Raw genomic sequence first — 16,199 nt, 5'->3', positions numbered from 1 at the left:
GTGCCGTGGTTTCTTCGATAAAATATATATATATATATATATATATATATATATATATGCATGTATTTTTCACTAAATGGTTAGATGTAACATATGTACAAACAAAAACTTTCTCTTATCTCTGCAGTATTTTCACACTGGACATTTTCCTTTTGAAGCTGACAAGTGAGAAAATCAGTTTAATGCTCAGCAGGAGAATATGGAAATGCATTTGCATTGTTTTAACTAGATGACTTTCATTTTCAGCATTAGACAAAATACTGTGTGTAAAGAGTCACAGGCAGAACGGTCTTGGAGAGGATAAACGTGTCTTCATTTAAAGGGTTATTTTCATCTCAGACATTTATGGCATATCCAAAACATATGCCATAAACGTCTGATGGATGCGGGTCCAGGCTCTGGCTTGTTTGGCTGTTTCTGTAACTCCCATAGATCATAATAAAGAGAGCCGCACGTGAGGCAATCTCTCCACTAGTCCCTGCCTGGAACCTGTGGCCACCTCAATGGACAGGACAATAGCTGTGGGTCCCAGAGCTGGAAAGCTATTATTTGATCCATAGGAAGCAGATCTCGTGGAATCCAGAAAGGCCCAGATATTTAGCGGTTTCAATGTGAACGCTCCATGGGTTTAACCTCACAGTTTGCACATTGCTGTTGCCACTTTAGAGCTGTTTTTCCTTCCGAGAGCTCTGCAGATAAAGGTGCCAGCTTCAATAAGCTTCTGTAAGTCAACTCCCTAGAAAAGCAAAAATTCATACAATTACACAAAGCCTAAATTATAGCACACCAATAATTTCATATAATCTGAAATGTTGAAAAGAAGACAAACAGAGAGGTTTATACATACTGTGTGAATGCCAAGGCCTTGTAGCATATACACTACATCTTCTGTGGCTACATTCCCAGAAGCTCCTTGTGCGTAAGGACAACCACCAAGACCTGCGATAGAGGAATCCACCACCTGGACTCCCATCTGTCACAACGGAAAAGACACAATGTTATAAAAAAAATAAATTATTATGTGTTATTATGGCAAAATAATGACTATAATGTTAGTTTCTTTCTACAACTTAGAAGAGCTGAATCTGGCATTTATTTATTTTGTGTACATTTATAATTCACGTAGTTAATAGGGCTTATATGACATATCTTATTGTTAGGGGTCCAACGACTGGAACCCCCATTATAGGGGGATGTACATCCTTTGTTCCCGTCTGAGTATTTGCTGCATTGAACACTTCGGGAGATATGGAAACAGCCAAGTGCGCTGACTGTTTCCAGATCTCTTTTTTAAAACAATTGGAGGGAAATAAAAAGCCTACTCAGCTGTTTCTGTATCTTCCCTTAATTTGTACCAGCGGTTAGACCCGTACCAATGACATTTTTGACATACCAAAATAATATAACAAAAATGTTATTTTGTGGAAAAACTCATTTAATACGATTCAGTATTTTCAACTACATGCATATGAAAACCACATACAACATACTGAAATGAGTTACTTAGCTAAGGGTGGTGCAGCAGCTGTGGTCACATGGGCCATAAGGTTCCTCTGGCTAGTATTAGGAGACTAATATTACAAATGTTGGGTGACGGTTTTTTTTTTGGGGGGGGGGGGGGGGGTGTTACAGATTTTACATTAGCGCTTCATGTTACGTCTCATGCTACATCTTTCCATTACCATTTTCTGTAGCTAGAATTCGCAGTAGAATTTGTATGCTTCTGTGATTAAATGGAATTTGTGACACGTAGATAAAGAGCGGATGAAGACACTGGACTGAATAATTTATGCCGTGCCCCGATCGATAGAATATCACTAAATATAATCTTAGTGGGACTTATTATAAATATAAGGAAGAGAAACGCAGAACACCTGAGAATAATATGGAAATAAGTCTCCACAGATAAGAATATAATAGCCAAAAACTGTTTCTCCTCATTTACCGTTTTTCTGCCTAAAAAGGAAGAGCAAATATCTATTAAGCGGTTAAATGCACACGTTACCTGCAATGCCACAAGTATGTTTGCCAGAGCCTGCCCATATGTATCATGACAGTGTACAGCTAGGGCCCTGGCAGGAATCACATCCAGAACTGCGGTCAACATTTCTCGCATGCTGCCAGGGGTCCCCACTCCAATAGTGTCCCCCAAGGAGATCTCATAGCAACCCATGGAAAACATCTCGTGTGCCACCTGACAATAAACAAGTAGAATTGTGGTATAGAATAAAAACGTGGGTATAGGATCATGTACCTGTTTTATGTTTTGTGTGTTTATTAATAAATTGTTATGGTTACCTTCATATATAAGTTATCTGATTCATATAAGCGAAGCTTTTACCTGGATCTAGTTTAGACTATATTAACTGATTGGAGAAAAATATTATATAGGGGCCGGAAATAGTAATGTAAGTCAGCAGAATCCAGTTTATGTAAATGAAGAGAACAGAGGGGATGTTAGGCCGGGCTCCCACAAAGCGTGAAGGCTGTGGAATTTCAGGAAAAAAATTGTGTGCGGAAATTCCGCAGCATTTACAGTAGCAGCAAAGTGGATGAGATTTTGAAAATATCATGCCCACACTGCGGGGAAAAACCGCAGAGAAAACGTTAATAAATTGACCTGCGGTGCGGAATTACATTTCGCAGTATGTCAAATTAGGCTGGGTTCACACGAGCACATTAACGTCCGTAATGGACGGACGTATTTCGGCCGGAAGTCCCGGACCGAACTCAGTGCAGGGAGCCGGGCTCCTAGCATCATAGTTATGTACGACGCTAAGAGTCCCTGCCTCTCCGTGGAACTACTGTCCCTTACTGAAAACATGATTACAGTACAGGACAGTTGTCCTGCAGAGAGGCAGGGACTCCTAGCATCGTACATAACTATGATGTTAGGAGCCCGGCTCCCTGCACTGAGTTCGGTCCGGGACTTCCGGCCGAAATACGTTCCGTCCATTACGGACGTAATATGCTCGTGTGAACCCAGCCTTATGCTGCGTTTTAGTTGATTTTCTGTTGCGGGTTTTCCCCATTAAATTCAATGGGCATGCAAAACTCGCAACAAAATGGAAAGTGATGAAATTTTTGCGGTGTAATCGCATCGATTACGCTACAAAAATCGCAAATCTCGGAATAAAAATCATACTTACCCAGAACCCTCTCCTTCTTCCTGCAGTCTGGCCTCCTGGGATGACGTTTCACAGGCTGCAGCGTAACATGGCCTGCAACAACGTCATAGGAGGCCAGACTACGCGCAGAGAAGACCTAGGGGTAAGTATGAGCGCTTTTTTCCCCAGCGGAAATTCCACTTGAAAAAACGCACCACAATGTGGTTTGATTATTCGGATGGAATGTACTGTGGGTTTAAGGTTGGATACGCTGCGTGATTTTTACGCAGCCTATCCGACCCGTGGGAACTCGCCTTATAGTTCCCCACCAGGAGATTGTGACATCCCCTCTGCTCTCGCCAATCACAGAATAAAGGCTTAGTAAACCTGTATTTTTCTGACCATGCCAGGAGGGGCAGCCCTGTACTACTACTTAAAGAGTTCCTATTCTGAAATGAAGTGATTTGTGTCATAACACAATTATTCATCATGCAGTTCCCTAATATAAACGCTTAGGTGGAGTTTCACTTTAATAGCCACCAAAATATAACAGGGGATTTTTGTTGGATTCAAACCTACATAAGATAATTACGGTATGTTCACACGTTTCACATTTTCCACGTCAGACTTAACACTAAAAAAACGCCCCAAATCTGCCTCCCATTCATTTCAATGGGTATCAGGGGAGTTTTTTTGTTAGGAAGTTTTTTTCCTGCTCGCTGAAAAAAAAGCATCCTGCTCTATCTTGAGCGTATTTTACTCTTAAAGAGGCTCTGTCGCCACATTATAAGTGGCCTATATTGTACATGATGTGATCGGCGCTGTAACGTAGATTACAGCAGTGCTTTATATTTAGAAAAACTATCATTTTTGACGGAGTTATTACCTACATTAGCTTTATGTGTCGGGATTGTGTTAGCAAAGTGTTCGGATTCTGAATACACATCACGTCCTGGCTGGAGGTAATGTATATTCATTATCAGGACACTGCAGTAACGTTACAGTGTGTTTAGGTGGCTGCACATAGCGATATAGCTATATGGCTATCTGCAGTGTAAATGAATGGAGAGAAGTGTATGACGCTGATTAGTCACTGGTTGGTCAGCGTCATACACTCCTCTGTATAACGCCCACTTGGTCATATAGTAAAACACGCCCAGTTGTTCATTAGGAAACTCATTAGCATAAAGCTAATATAGGTCATAACTCCGTCAAAAATGATCGTGTTTCTAAATAAAAAACTGCTGTAATTTACATTACAGCGCCGATCACATCATGTACAACATAGGGCACTTATAATGTGGTGACAGAGCCTCTTTAAACCTACCATTGAAATCTATTGGGGCCCAAAAATAAAAAGTCGTCGGCTCAACGAGTATTTTTACTTTTTTTTGTAAAAAAAACAAAACACTAGCGTTTTTACAGATGAATAATGTTACCAACTAAATGAAAAAAAAATAAAAAAACACCTCAAAAAATGCCTCCAAAGTCCTGAAGGAAGTTTGGAGGCAGAACTCTGTGTGAACATACCCTTAATTTGTAGCTGAAGGTCAGACAATACTTAATACCCACTCCTTTTTGTGGAAAAACATTCAATACTGTCACAATGGGACTATTAAATACAATATGTTAATGATAAGTATAGTGAGTCTCCGGGGTATGGCATTCAGCAGTCAAGTCCAGAGTATGCAAACATTTCCCTGACGTCTGCTCCTTGCTCTCGCCTGGCTAGGTCGTCACTGTTCAGTTGAACATGCATATGAATTCTAAAGATACTGAAAATGTTTTTCATGCTGTGGGGATTATATGGCTCGCGTCTACCATTTAATAATAATAGCATGTGGCCTTAGATCTAGCGGACAGGTCTGCTTTAAATATGTATGTTAATAATATGTGTGTGAATCTCAAGCTAGAAAACGCGAATAGAAATCTTCAATACAACTCACCTCAGCCACTTTACTAGGAGACACTTTCCCTTCATATGGGCAACCAAGAACACAAGAGACATACCTGAAATATGGACAGAAGTCAGGTCAACAGTTTCCGAATGATATCAAACACTGAAAATCATGTTGTCGTCTCTAATGTGCGGCTAAAATACTTGGTTAGGGAATCAAATGTGAAAAGACGCGGCAATTACCATGGTCATTGATGACTGATCAGACGCCATCTTTACCACCTATCTCTCTCCAACAACCTATGGAACTGCTCTCTCTGAAACCAGCTCTCTATGGCACGTCAAGTAGCAACAATGAGAGAACGATGAAGAGGAATAAACCATGAGAAGCTTTCTGATTATTGCAGTGGAAAGCATATATGAATACAGAATTCTTTATTCTTAAAAACTTTATTTAGCTTTCGAATGGCATGTGAGGTAATATGCAACGTCAGCTCACAAATATTTTTCCTGCCATGATATGACAAATGGAGTATGTACCTGACCATTAAGATAATGGAGATCACCTTGGATTAACCCTTTCCCGTCGCTCCACTAGTGATTTACGTCGGGAAAGGGTTTTTCAATACGGCGCCCAGTCAGAAGCAGTGAGGGCGCCATAGCCGCTGGGTCTCTGCTGCGTTGCACAGCACAGACCAAGCGGCAATACTTGCGATCAGAAAATGTCTGATCGCAAGCATTTAAACCCTCAGATGCCGGTGTCAGATGTGACCACCAGCATGTGAGGGGTTTTTACCGCCCTTTCCGCTTCGGAGCCGGTCACTGTGTAGTGAGATCGCAGGAACCGGTGTACTCTTCTAGCAGCTGGGAGCCTTGTGAACGCTCCCAGCCCTGCTAGAGGAGGATTGCTATTGAGATCTGCCTGCGGCAGGTCTCAATAGCAATGCACTGATTTTGCCATAGACTGCAACACTGCAGTCTATGGCATAAGTGATCTAATGATCGCAGGTTCAAGCCCCCTAGGGGTGGGCTAAATAAATGTAAAACAAACATTTTTTTTAAAAGTCTTTAAAAAATATATAAAAATTCAAATCACCACTTTCCCTAGATCACATATATAATTAAATAAACAACAAATAAACACATTAGGTATCCCCACGTCCGAAAATGGCCAAACTGTAAAAATATATATCCATTACGGTGAACGTCGTAGCGGGAAAAAACGTCAAAATGGCCTACTCGCAGTTTTTTTGCCACTTCAACCCCTCCCAAAATTTTTTTATAAAAAGTGATCGAAATGCCCAACATTCCCCAAAATGGAATAAAAACTACATTTTCCACGTACAAAAAGATGCCTTACACAGCTCTGTACACAGAAATATAAAAAAGTTACGGAGGTATGGCGATGCAAACATTTACATTTTTTTTAAAGGTACTAAGGCCTCATGAACACGAACGTATTATTTTCCACCCGTAAATACTGGCGTAAATACGGATCCTTGGTCACACGTATTCGACCCGTATTGCACCAGTATTTACAGACCCGTGCCCGTAAATACGGGTCCGGTGTCACCAGTATTCCACCCGTACTTACGGGCACGTTTTCGCTGCAAAATTGCACTGCACTAATCGGCAGCCCCTTCTCTCTATCAGTGCAGGATAGAGAGAAGGGGCAGCCCTTTCCGTAGTAAAAGAAATTCATACTTACACGGCCGTTGTCTTGGTGACGCTTCCCTCTTTCGACATCCAGCCCGACCTCCCTGGATGACGCGGAGGTCCATGAGACCGCTGCAGCCTGTGATTGGCTGCAGCGGTCACATGGGCTGAAACGTCATCCCAGGAGGCCAGACTGGAGGAAGAAGCAGGGAGATCTGGGTAAGTATGAATGTCTTTTTTTATTTTTTTACAGCTTGATCTATATTGTGATCTGTAGTTTCTGTCCAGGGTGCTGAAAGAGTTACTGCCGATCGTTTAACTCTTTCAGCACCCTGGACAGTGACTATACACTGACGTCGCCTAGCAACGCTCCCGTAATTACGGGTGCACACACGTAGTCCCCCTTAATTACGGGAGCCCCATAGACTTCTATGGGCCTGCCAGTGCCGTAATTACGGCCTGAAATAGGACATGTTCTATATTTTTCAACGGCACGTGCACCTTCCCGTAATCATACGGGGAGGTACCCGTGGCTAATATAAGTCCGTGGGCCCGTAATAAAAGTGTCATTTTCACCTCAGAGTGAACACTGTAAAAACGAAACCCATAAGAAAATGGAGGAACAGATGTTTTTTTCTAATTCCACCCCATTCTGAATTTTTTTCCAGCTTCACAGTACATCACACATAATATTAAATGGTACCATTAGAAAGTACAACTTGTCCTGTAAAAATTAAGCCCTCCTATGGCTGAGTCAACGAAAAAGTAAAAGAGTTATGACCTTTTGAAGGCTGGGTGGAAAAAACAAAAGCATAAAAACGAAAGTTAGGCTGGTCCTGATGGGGTTAAAGTGAAGCACTCCCTTTGGAGATTTCAGGTCATGGTCAACTACAATCATGTAGATTGCATCCTCGTTGAAAATAAAATAATGGGGGAGATTTATCAAAACTGGTGCAAAGGAAAAATGGAGTAGCTTCTAATAGCAACCAATCAGATTGCTTCTTTCATTTTAAAAAGGGCCACTGAAAATAAGAGCTTGAACCTGATTGGTTGCTATTAGCAGCTGCTCCCCTTTTCCCTTGCACCGGTTTTGATAAATCACCCCTGATGTGTTGAGTCTTACCCTCGTACAGGTATATTTGCTTCTTTAGCTGCCTCTGTAACTTCCTTGAACCTCTGTAAACTTTCTTCTATGGTGCAGTTAATATTCTTCTTACTGAAGAGCTCGGAAGCTGCACCAAATATGGCTACTTCTTTTGCACCACATTCAACCTGAAGAAGACAAGCATGATGATACAATGGAAAGCACAAATGCTGTCAACCTAATTTCAGGGCCCACCATAGCAATCACTTGGGGGACACATGGTAACAAAGCCCCACATCATTTTGTATTTAAAGGTATTTGCTTTTCTGGTGTTTGGTTTCTTCCTCCCCACCCCTTTTTTATTATTACAGTTGGTACTTACCTGCTAGGTCAATTTGAGGTCAGCTGTACAGAATGTACGAGCAGGTTCTGGTACTTTCCACCTTGCGCTCGTGAAGCCCGCCCTTTTTGCTGATTGGATGTTCAGCAGCAATGGCGGTTAGATGTCTTCTTTGGGCCAGTTCACACAGAGTTTTTTGACACGTTTAATTGACGCGGAAACCGCGTCAAAAAACGGCCAAATATGCCTCCCATTGATTTCAATGGGAGGTGGAGGACTTTTTTTCCCGTGAGCGGAAAAACCATCTCGCGGGAAAAAGAAGCGACATGCCCTATCTTCGGGGCGTTTACGTCTCTGACCTCCCATTGACATTAACGGGAGGCAGAAGAAGCGTATTTCATGGCGTTTTTTGCCTGCGGCGCTCAATGGCCACGGGCGAAAAACGATGTTTACTAGTGGGGTTTAGCCTCCCAGCTAATGCTGGGGGTACTTGGTACAATAATTTTATGATGATTGATCAATGAATTTTCAATAATTTTATGGTTATGTTGTATTTAATTATTTATTCTTTGGTAACCCTTAATAAACATTGCGGCCTATATTTCCCAATTTTAAAGTTGTCTTGTGTTATTTATTCTGTGCTATTCCATATGTTGGGATTTGTGTTACCATGATATTTCTAAATCTGTAATGTAAAGCCCTTACCCAGCCAGGAACATATAGAGGATGCAGATTACTGGATTGTCTGCTAATCCCAAACTAATCTGAATCTAAATTATTCCTCCATGTGGGAACAGACTTCACAGATTACTTCATGGTGTGGTTGGCCAGAATAAACACTAGAATATATAATTAGTGAATATTGCGGATGTGATAAGTAACAAAACTGTACCAACGCTTTCAGATCGGTTGTCAAAGGGTCATTCCAGGCCAAACAAAAAAGGTTCCAATTTACTTGAAATGTCTGCACCCAGGGCTGGGACAAGGTATTTTGGTGCCCTAGGCAGATTAGCAAAATTGCATCCACCCCCACATAGAATCAAGTCAAAACAAACCTTACTCTGAGTTTATGTTCACACGCAGAGTTTTCAGGCGTATTTAGGGGCGTAAATGCCTCAAAATACGAATGAAAAACGGTAGCTGAACACCTACAAACATCTGCCCATTAAATTCAATTGGAAAAATGGCCAGACGGGGGAGGGGGGGGGGGTTTACGGTGTCGTTTTAAAAAACAGCGAGTAAAAAAAACGCCCTGTAAAAAGAAGGAGCATGTCACTTCTTGAGCCGTTTTTTGGTGCGTTTTTCATTGTGGAAATGGAAAAACAGCTCCGAAAAAGTCTAGTAAGAAACACCTCAAAATAGTTTTCAGCTTCAAAAACGGTAACAAAAAAATATACAAAAAAAATACAAAACAAATTGATAGAATACCCATTTAAATATCAAATTAATGTTATCAGAGGGGTTGTCTGAGATTATAATTGTTTATCTAGCCCTCTTACTCATGAAGAATAACAGGGCTATGCAATTAATAATAAAAAAAAATTCCTCCCTCCCGCGCCAGCTGACCCGGGCGCCACTGCATGTAAACGTTGCAGAAGGCTCAGGTCCATACATCCCCCTCTCTCACTCTACTGTCAGTTTGTGACACGGCCGCAGGTGGGCACACTTTCTGTGCTATGTACGGGTGTCCTATACATTTTGACGGAGAGAGAGAGAGAGAGGGGGGTCCATGTATGGACCTGAGCGCAGCTGCACTGTTAACATCAGCGTTTAGGTCACTGGCTACTGGAGGAAGGTTTTTCTTTTTTACTTCTTATTTTTCGCAAGCACCAAAAAAACGTTTGGGGAAAAAAACACCAATCAATAGGGGGGGGGCGATTTGGGGTGTTTCTTGGAGCGGATTCCGAGGCAGTTTCTGCGTCAAAAATAGCTGTGCACACTGACCCTAATACTTCATGAATAGGAAAGCTATTTAAATTTTAAAATCCAAAAGGAAAAACTAGAAAATAATGGGACCCAATAGCAAACTTTTAAACGGAGTCCCCCCCATAGCATTTTCAATCTCCACGTGAAAGTTAGGATGAGAGCACACGTGGCTAGACCTAAAGAGCGTAGACCTAATGTTAGTTTATTCAATACAAATAGTCAATGAAACTTACCGCCTTCTGGAATCCGGTGAGATTTGGTGTCAGCACCGGGTAGCTGACATTGGGGAACCTCTTTATTCCATGCATTATATTGATATGATCTGCCATCTAAGAAAGAGAATATTACTATCGAATGGAACTGTATTTCACTACTTAAAGGGCTTCTCTCACTATTTCAGATACCACCTGTCCAAATGTGGGGGCCCAACCACTAAGTATGTTTGCGAATCCCCCCTTTTCTGTTTGTATATAGATTAATTTTTACACATCATTACCATTTAATGCAATATTGTGTGTAAATATTGTGTGAGGTGTCTACTTTCAAATATATGGGGGAGTTATAATACGATTTTTTTTGTACAATTCAGGTTTTATTTGTGTATGTCAAAAGTGTGAAAACTAACGTGGCTGCGAAAGAGTTAGCAATAAAGAAGTATATATAAATAGTATAGCCCTTATCTGACACTATGGAAGGATTACATAGACACCCAGTGATTTCATCATATGCCGTGTGATGACTTCCTTCCCCTGCATCCTTCAACCATCAGCTAGTTACTGGAGGGACTGCTCCAGAGTGGACAATCCCTTTAAGATGCTTTCTTGATGACCTTCTTTACATACCTGTGGAACCCATTTTGGGGACACAAAGCTTGTAGCTTCTATCGCTTGCAATCCAGACTCGGATAACATGTTAATAAGTTGGATTTTGACTTCAGTTTGAACAATATTCTGAAAAAAAAATATCTAAACAAATATCTGCTGAAGTTTCTAAGACATCTTCCCAAATACAGGCCGCAAAAAAAATGCCCACCCGCGGATGAAAGTAGACGTCCTTATATATTCCTCATTAACCTCATGAAATAATTACACATGAAGATGGCACCCACCTTTTCATTCTGCAATCCATCCCTTGGTCCCACTTCCACAATTTTTACCTCTTTAGGGAAAGAGTAATTTGGTAAAGAACTGACCTGTCAAATATATCATTTTCATCAGTAAACAAATTCTGCACTGTACTGTTACATCATCATTTCTAGAAATATACAAACATGCCGTGCCGCCTAACAATGCATTACTGCCAATCGGTCTCAAAAAACATTGATTTTATTTTACTACCTCAAATGCAGGTATGTACATCAATGCAAAATAGCTATAATATTTCATCACTGACGTCTAAGCTCAAAATATGGGTGTAGATTACATTTGGCTTTTAATTGGAATGCTACCCCTTCCTTTATAGGCCAAACATATATATATATATATATTTATTTATTTTTTTCTGTACTGTATAGAATAATATAGGCAGCTGGTGTGTGAAAGGGGGCTTAAAGCGGTTGTCCAGATTGGGGGCCATTTTTTATACTGATGACCTATCCACAGTATACCCAGACCAATAACCAGACCAATACCCAGACCCTAACCAGAGGTTATGCAGGGTCGGTGCCAGAAACAGAAGGTTCCGCTGACTGTATAGCGGCTGTGCTGGGTTACTGCAGCTCTGCTCCTAGTCACTTGAATAGGAGTAGAGCGGAGGTACTGCAGCACAGCCGCTATACAGTCAGCGGAACCTTCTGTTGGATCCCCACCTATCAGACATTAGTAGCATATCGTGTGGATTAATCGCGTGACGTGGCATTAATTGTACTGTGTGTGTTAGTATTAATTTTCTTATTGATGGCGGAATTGACCACTTTATAGCGATATTAATCCCCTCAAGGACCAAGTCCATTTTTGCATTAAGGACCGCAAGAATTTTCAGTTTTCACCTTACAGCATTACGCCAGCCATAACGTTTTAATATTATGACTACTTCGCTATCTGAGGCCTTGTTTTTTTGTAGGAAGAGTTGCAAATTTTTTAGAAAATGTGCACACGTAGCGGATTTGCTGTTGGAAACAAAAATTATCTGACAGCCGCAGGAAAAACCAGAGGCAAATCTGCACACATTTGGTGAGAATTTCCCTGCACACAATAGCCTTGTGTCAAAATAAACCAAAAATACTCACCTCCCCTAGTCTCCGCCGGTCTCTGTACACCCAGTCTCCAAAGATGACGTATCGTCACATGTGACCGCTGCAGCCTGTAATTGGCCGCAGCGGTCACACGTCAATACGAAATGTCATCAGCAAAAGCTGGATGTACAGAGACCGGCGGGGGACCAGGGAATCCATGCCACGGGAGGGAAATAGTTTTCTTTTTTTAATTTTAAAGTTTTGACTATTTTTTTCTTGCAGATTATGCTCTAGCAGGCAGCAGCCCATGGTAGACATGGGGGCCTTAGTCAGTTGATCATTGTTCAAAGGGAGACCAGTATGGGAGTATTAATTGAGCACTGTATTGGGGTACTAAGTAAGTATTGTATAGTGGCAAGTAAGCATTGTATAGTGGCAAGTAAGCATTGTATAGTGGCAAGTAAGCATTGTATAGTGGCAAGTAAGCATTGTATAGTGGCAAGTAAGCATTGTATAGTGGCAAGTAAGCATTGTATAGTGGCAAGTAAGCATTGTATAGTGGCAAGTAAGCATTGTATAGTGGCAAGTAAGCATTGTATAGTGGCAAGTAAGCATTGTATAGTGGTATTAACTGGGAAAAATCTGTGAAAGTCCAGATTGGCTGATAAGTGACCTCAACTCGTGTTGCTTTTTTAGGTTGGGGCTACACATAGACTTTTTGTTTTATAGAGAGATTTAATCGCTGTCCATAGGAATGCATTAGGCTACAGCTACTTATCTCACTACAGAAAATCAATGTGATAAATCCCTGTCCATATTAATGTATTGAGCACCTTGAAAATCTCCCCAAAATTGCTCCAGACAAGTGTGTCGCTCTGAAACCGCAGCATGTAGCCATGAAAATCACTAGCAAATCTCTTGTATGGAGCGATTTTGAAGAGATTTTCAAGGTACTCAATACATTCCTATGGACAGCGATTTATCACGCATTACAAAAGTTTCTCTAGCCCCAGCCTTATGCCTATTGTATTTCAATACACATTTTTTATTTATGATAGATTTATACTGTCACCCGAGTACATTTGCTTAGAGGGGTTGTCCAGTTTAGAATTCCCATTTTCATATTCCCTATTAAGGAACTAGGAGTTAATAGAGGGAGTCCTCATCTATTGGCCTGAGAGAAGATCGGTTACTAAGAGCGTCTCTCTCCCTGGGGGACATGTCCTGTATTACAACCCATTGGTATGAAGGGGCACTGTGTAATGCTTAATTTCCCCTGTGGTGGCGCTGCAGGGAAGATGAACACTTACTACGAGGCTTCCCCACAGATTACTGCTAATAACTGGGTGTCCCAGCAGGGAGACACTTTGAGATCAGTTTATTGTCAAGGGATCCTTCTAAAGGCCCTTTTACACTGGCCAATTGTGCAAACGAGTGTTCACAGAACGCTTGTTCCTGATCATTTCCCCATGTACACAGGGCAGCGATCAGCAGATGAACGAGCACATGCTCATTCATCTTCTGATCGTATCGGTTTAAATACTGAAAATATTATCGTTGTCGACAGCACATTTCCCTGTGTAAACAAGGAGATGAGCTACCGACATGATGATAATGTATAGTGACGAGCGATCGGACTAACGACCGCTTGTCCCCATACTATCTCCTTGTGAAAGAAGTAAACGGGTGCCGATCAACAAGCGGTCTCGTTGATCGGCGCTAGCTTACACGGCCCATGTCGGTCCATACAAAAATACCTTTAGAAGCAGGGATTTCCAAAGTGAAGAACCCCTTTAAGGTTACGAAGAAACGTAGCCTTGGGGGTATTTAAAAAGGTTGCGGAAAAACATTGTTTTAGAAGACCTGACTCTGTAGCATTTTAATCCTACTTTCCTGGATTGACCAGGAGTCTCACGAAAAAAGGGAAGACCGCCAGAACTATAAGAACAGACAAGTCTCGGGTAAAGACAAGACCTGTCCAACAGGCGCGGTCACTCACTGCAGATGTAAATGCTGGGAGAAGCTGTGACAAGTGAAGAGCCCACATGTCAACAAAGCACAAACACTGGAGAATGTGTGCTTTCTTTTTTCATAGGGTCCATTCATGGGGGGAGGGGCGGCTGTGACCATCACTGCTATGGGGGCACTCTGGCTCTTGTTATGGTGCATGGTCTGTATCTGGGGGTGGAGCTTATTTGTAATATCCCTGACTTATTAGAAGTTAACCATGACCAAAAGACAACAAAAACCTAAATACTGCTCCAGTAGGTACTGCTAGCTATGTGGCTCACACCAGGAAATCGCACTAGTGACGGGCACGACCACTACAGATCATAGGCACGTTGTATGTCTGACCTGTCGCAGTATCACCCCAGAGGCCCAGCCTGCCCCGACGCCCCACGGCACCGCTCTCCTGGCAGTCACCGCTAACATATTGTCTGACAACCTGTCACGATCGCGTCTAGAATGAAGTTGATCTTGGAAGACATGACGTCAGAGTCACGTGCTATCGAGCGGTCACATGACAATTTTATGCAAATTAATTCCAAGTGCACGGCCTGAGGAAACACGCGAAGGGGCGCTAGTGCTGGGGGAGCCCAGGTGGAGTTATATGGGGCTAGTCCTGTAGGCGTGTTATGCAGTAGTTACAGTCTAGATGTTGATTGGTGGATGGAAGGATCCATCCCGGAAGCTTCTCAGTGTCTCTTTCATGGCCTTTCGTTGCCTTAGTATCTGTAGCGCCACTCTTCACTGCCCCCTATAGGCACTATAACTCAATTTAGTAACAGTAATGTGACTAATAAGGCCGCCTGCACAGTCATTCTAGACTCACTGCTACCTGTAGTTCATGTGTTGCGCTTATCTAGTGCTGAACTACAACTCCCAGCAGCCCTTGCTGTAACAACCGGAAGAGAAAAATCCGGCAATTGGGGGTCACGGGTGCTGCAATTGAAGAGATTGAGGTTTGTAGCAATTTCGGCCGCATGACAAGCTTTATAGCGGGTCGGTCATCCTTGTACCCAGTGCAAATGCTCACAAATACCAGAAGGGCAGGACATATGAGCAGCTTTCAATACTACACGGCATATACTACCTGTAACCCATGCAGAGCTTCTCTTATCTATAGGTGTAATGCAGTATTCATATGTCATTAAATAATAATGCAGTGTAGCGAGGGAGAAACTGCAGCAAGTATATAGGTATCTGCCTTACAGTGCCGGATGTGATTGTGTGTGTGTGTATATATATATATATATATATATATATATATATATGCACCTCACCAATGCATACAGTCAAAAAAATCTGCAATCATTTCAATGTTATAGACGTTCTATATGAATTGTAAATGTTTTGTTGAGATCTCTGCTTGCAGTCATTCAATAAGAACATTTATCATTTACTTTCAGTGTATTAGACTCTGTCCATGGTCGTGATGAACACACAGGTGTACTGCTCATTGTAATCTGTCCTGCACCTGCGTGTCCATCACATGACCATTTCTTATTCACTGGAAGTAAACAATGAATGTACCTATTGAATGACTGCAAGCACAGATCTTGAAAATCTTGAAGAATTGATACAGAAAGTATATTGGAATATTGTAGAAGTTTTTATAACACACAACATGAAGTTTATTTACTGAAACTGGAATAGCCTTGGGACTATAAATGAGATAATGGAAAATCATTCCTACCATTACAGATATCTTTCAGTATGTGTCGCTTTAACAGTCATCATCCTGATATAAGACTCCTAGGAGTGGCTTGAGACACTGCGATAATGTGTAAGATTCTGCAACGCGATTCTTTTCTCCGCGATACTGTCCATTCATGAAGGAGGCGTACGCGGGGATTTATTTAGCGATTCAGTTCAGGTTTGCAATTTAAACGTCATTGCGGTTACATAGATCTGAAAGTGTGGGACAATCTAAATCTAGGTATTTATGTGTAGCAACCGTGGATGCTTGTCAAGATCATCAAGTGATTGTATTTAGACACCCCAATTTTACAATG

The 16,199-nt window shown here is 41.7% G+C and overlaps 2 protein-coding genes across 2 annotated transcripts in view; one reads left to right on the top strand and one right to left on the bottom strand.

The window, feature by feature from the left end:
- Positions 1–109: 109 nt before the first annotated feature.
- Positions 110–14,790, bottom strand: HMGCL (3-hydroxy-3-methylglutaryl-CoA lyase). Its single transcript, XM_075857628.1, has 9 exons — positions 14,539–14,790; positions 11,119–11,202; positions 10,853–10,960; positions 10,244–10,339; positions 7,784–7,932; positions 5,054–5,117; positions 2,006–2,194; positions 848–973; positions 110–736 (listed from the first exon to the last, which is right to left on the bottom strand). Exons 1-9 carry the CDS (start codon positions 14,614–14,616, stop codon positions 635–637), a joined length of 996 nt encoding a protein of 331 aa, XP_075713743.1. The 5' UTR covers positions 14,617–14,790; the 3' UTR covers positions 110–634.
- The window catches only part of LOC142749513 (uncharacterized), a 38,012-nt gene continuing 36,600 nt past the window's right edge, over positions 14,788–16,199 (top strand). Inside the window, exon 1 of the mRNA XM_075857627.1 lies at positions 14,788–15,146. The gene's annotated coding sequence lies outside the window, so the exon portion shown is untranslated. The remainder of the gene's footprint in view (positions 15,147–16,199) is intronic.

The sequence above is a fragment of the Rhinoderma darwinii genome, chromosome 3 (assembly GCF_050947455.1).
Source record: "Rhinoderma darwinii isolate aRhiDar2 chromosome 3, aRhiDar2.hap1, whole genome shotgun sequence".
NCBI lineage: Eukaryota > Metazoa > Chordata > Amphibia > Anura > Rhinodermatidae > Rhinoderma > Rhinoderma darwinii.
The sequence above is the reverse complement of the archived record's forward strand: the minus strand, read 5'-3'. Positions and strand labels throughout refer to the sequence as shown.

Excerpts from the sequence above, each read along its gene's own strand:
- HMGCL (XM_075857628.1), bottom strand. The coding sequence starts at position 14,616 with ATGTTAGCGGTGACTGCCAGGAGAGCGGTGCCGTGGGGCGTCGGGGCA. Across the intron at positions 11,203-14,538 it reads CTGGGGTGATACTGCGACAG|GTCAGTTCTTTACCAAATTA; the intron begins GTCAGACATACA and ends TATATTTGACAG. Across the intron at positions 737-847 it reads AAGGCCTTGGCATTCACACA|GGAGTTGACTTACAGAAGCT; the intron begins GTATGTATAAAC and ends TTGCTTTTCTAG.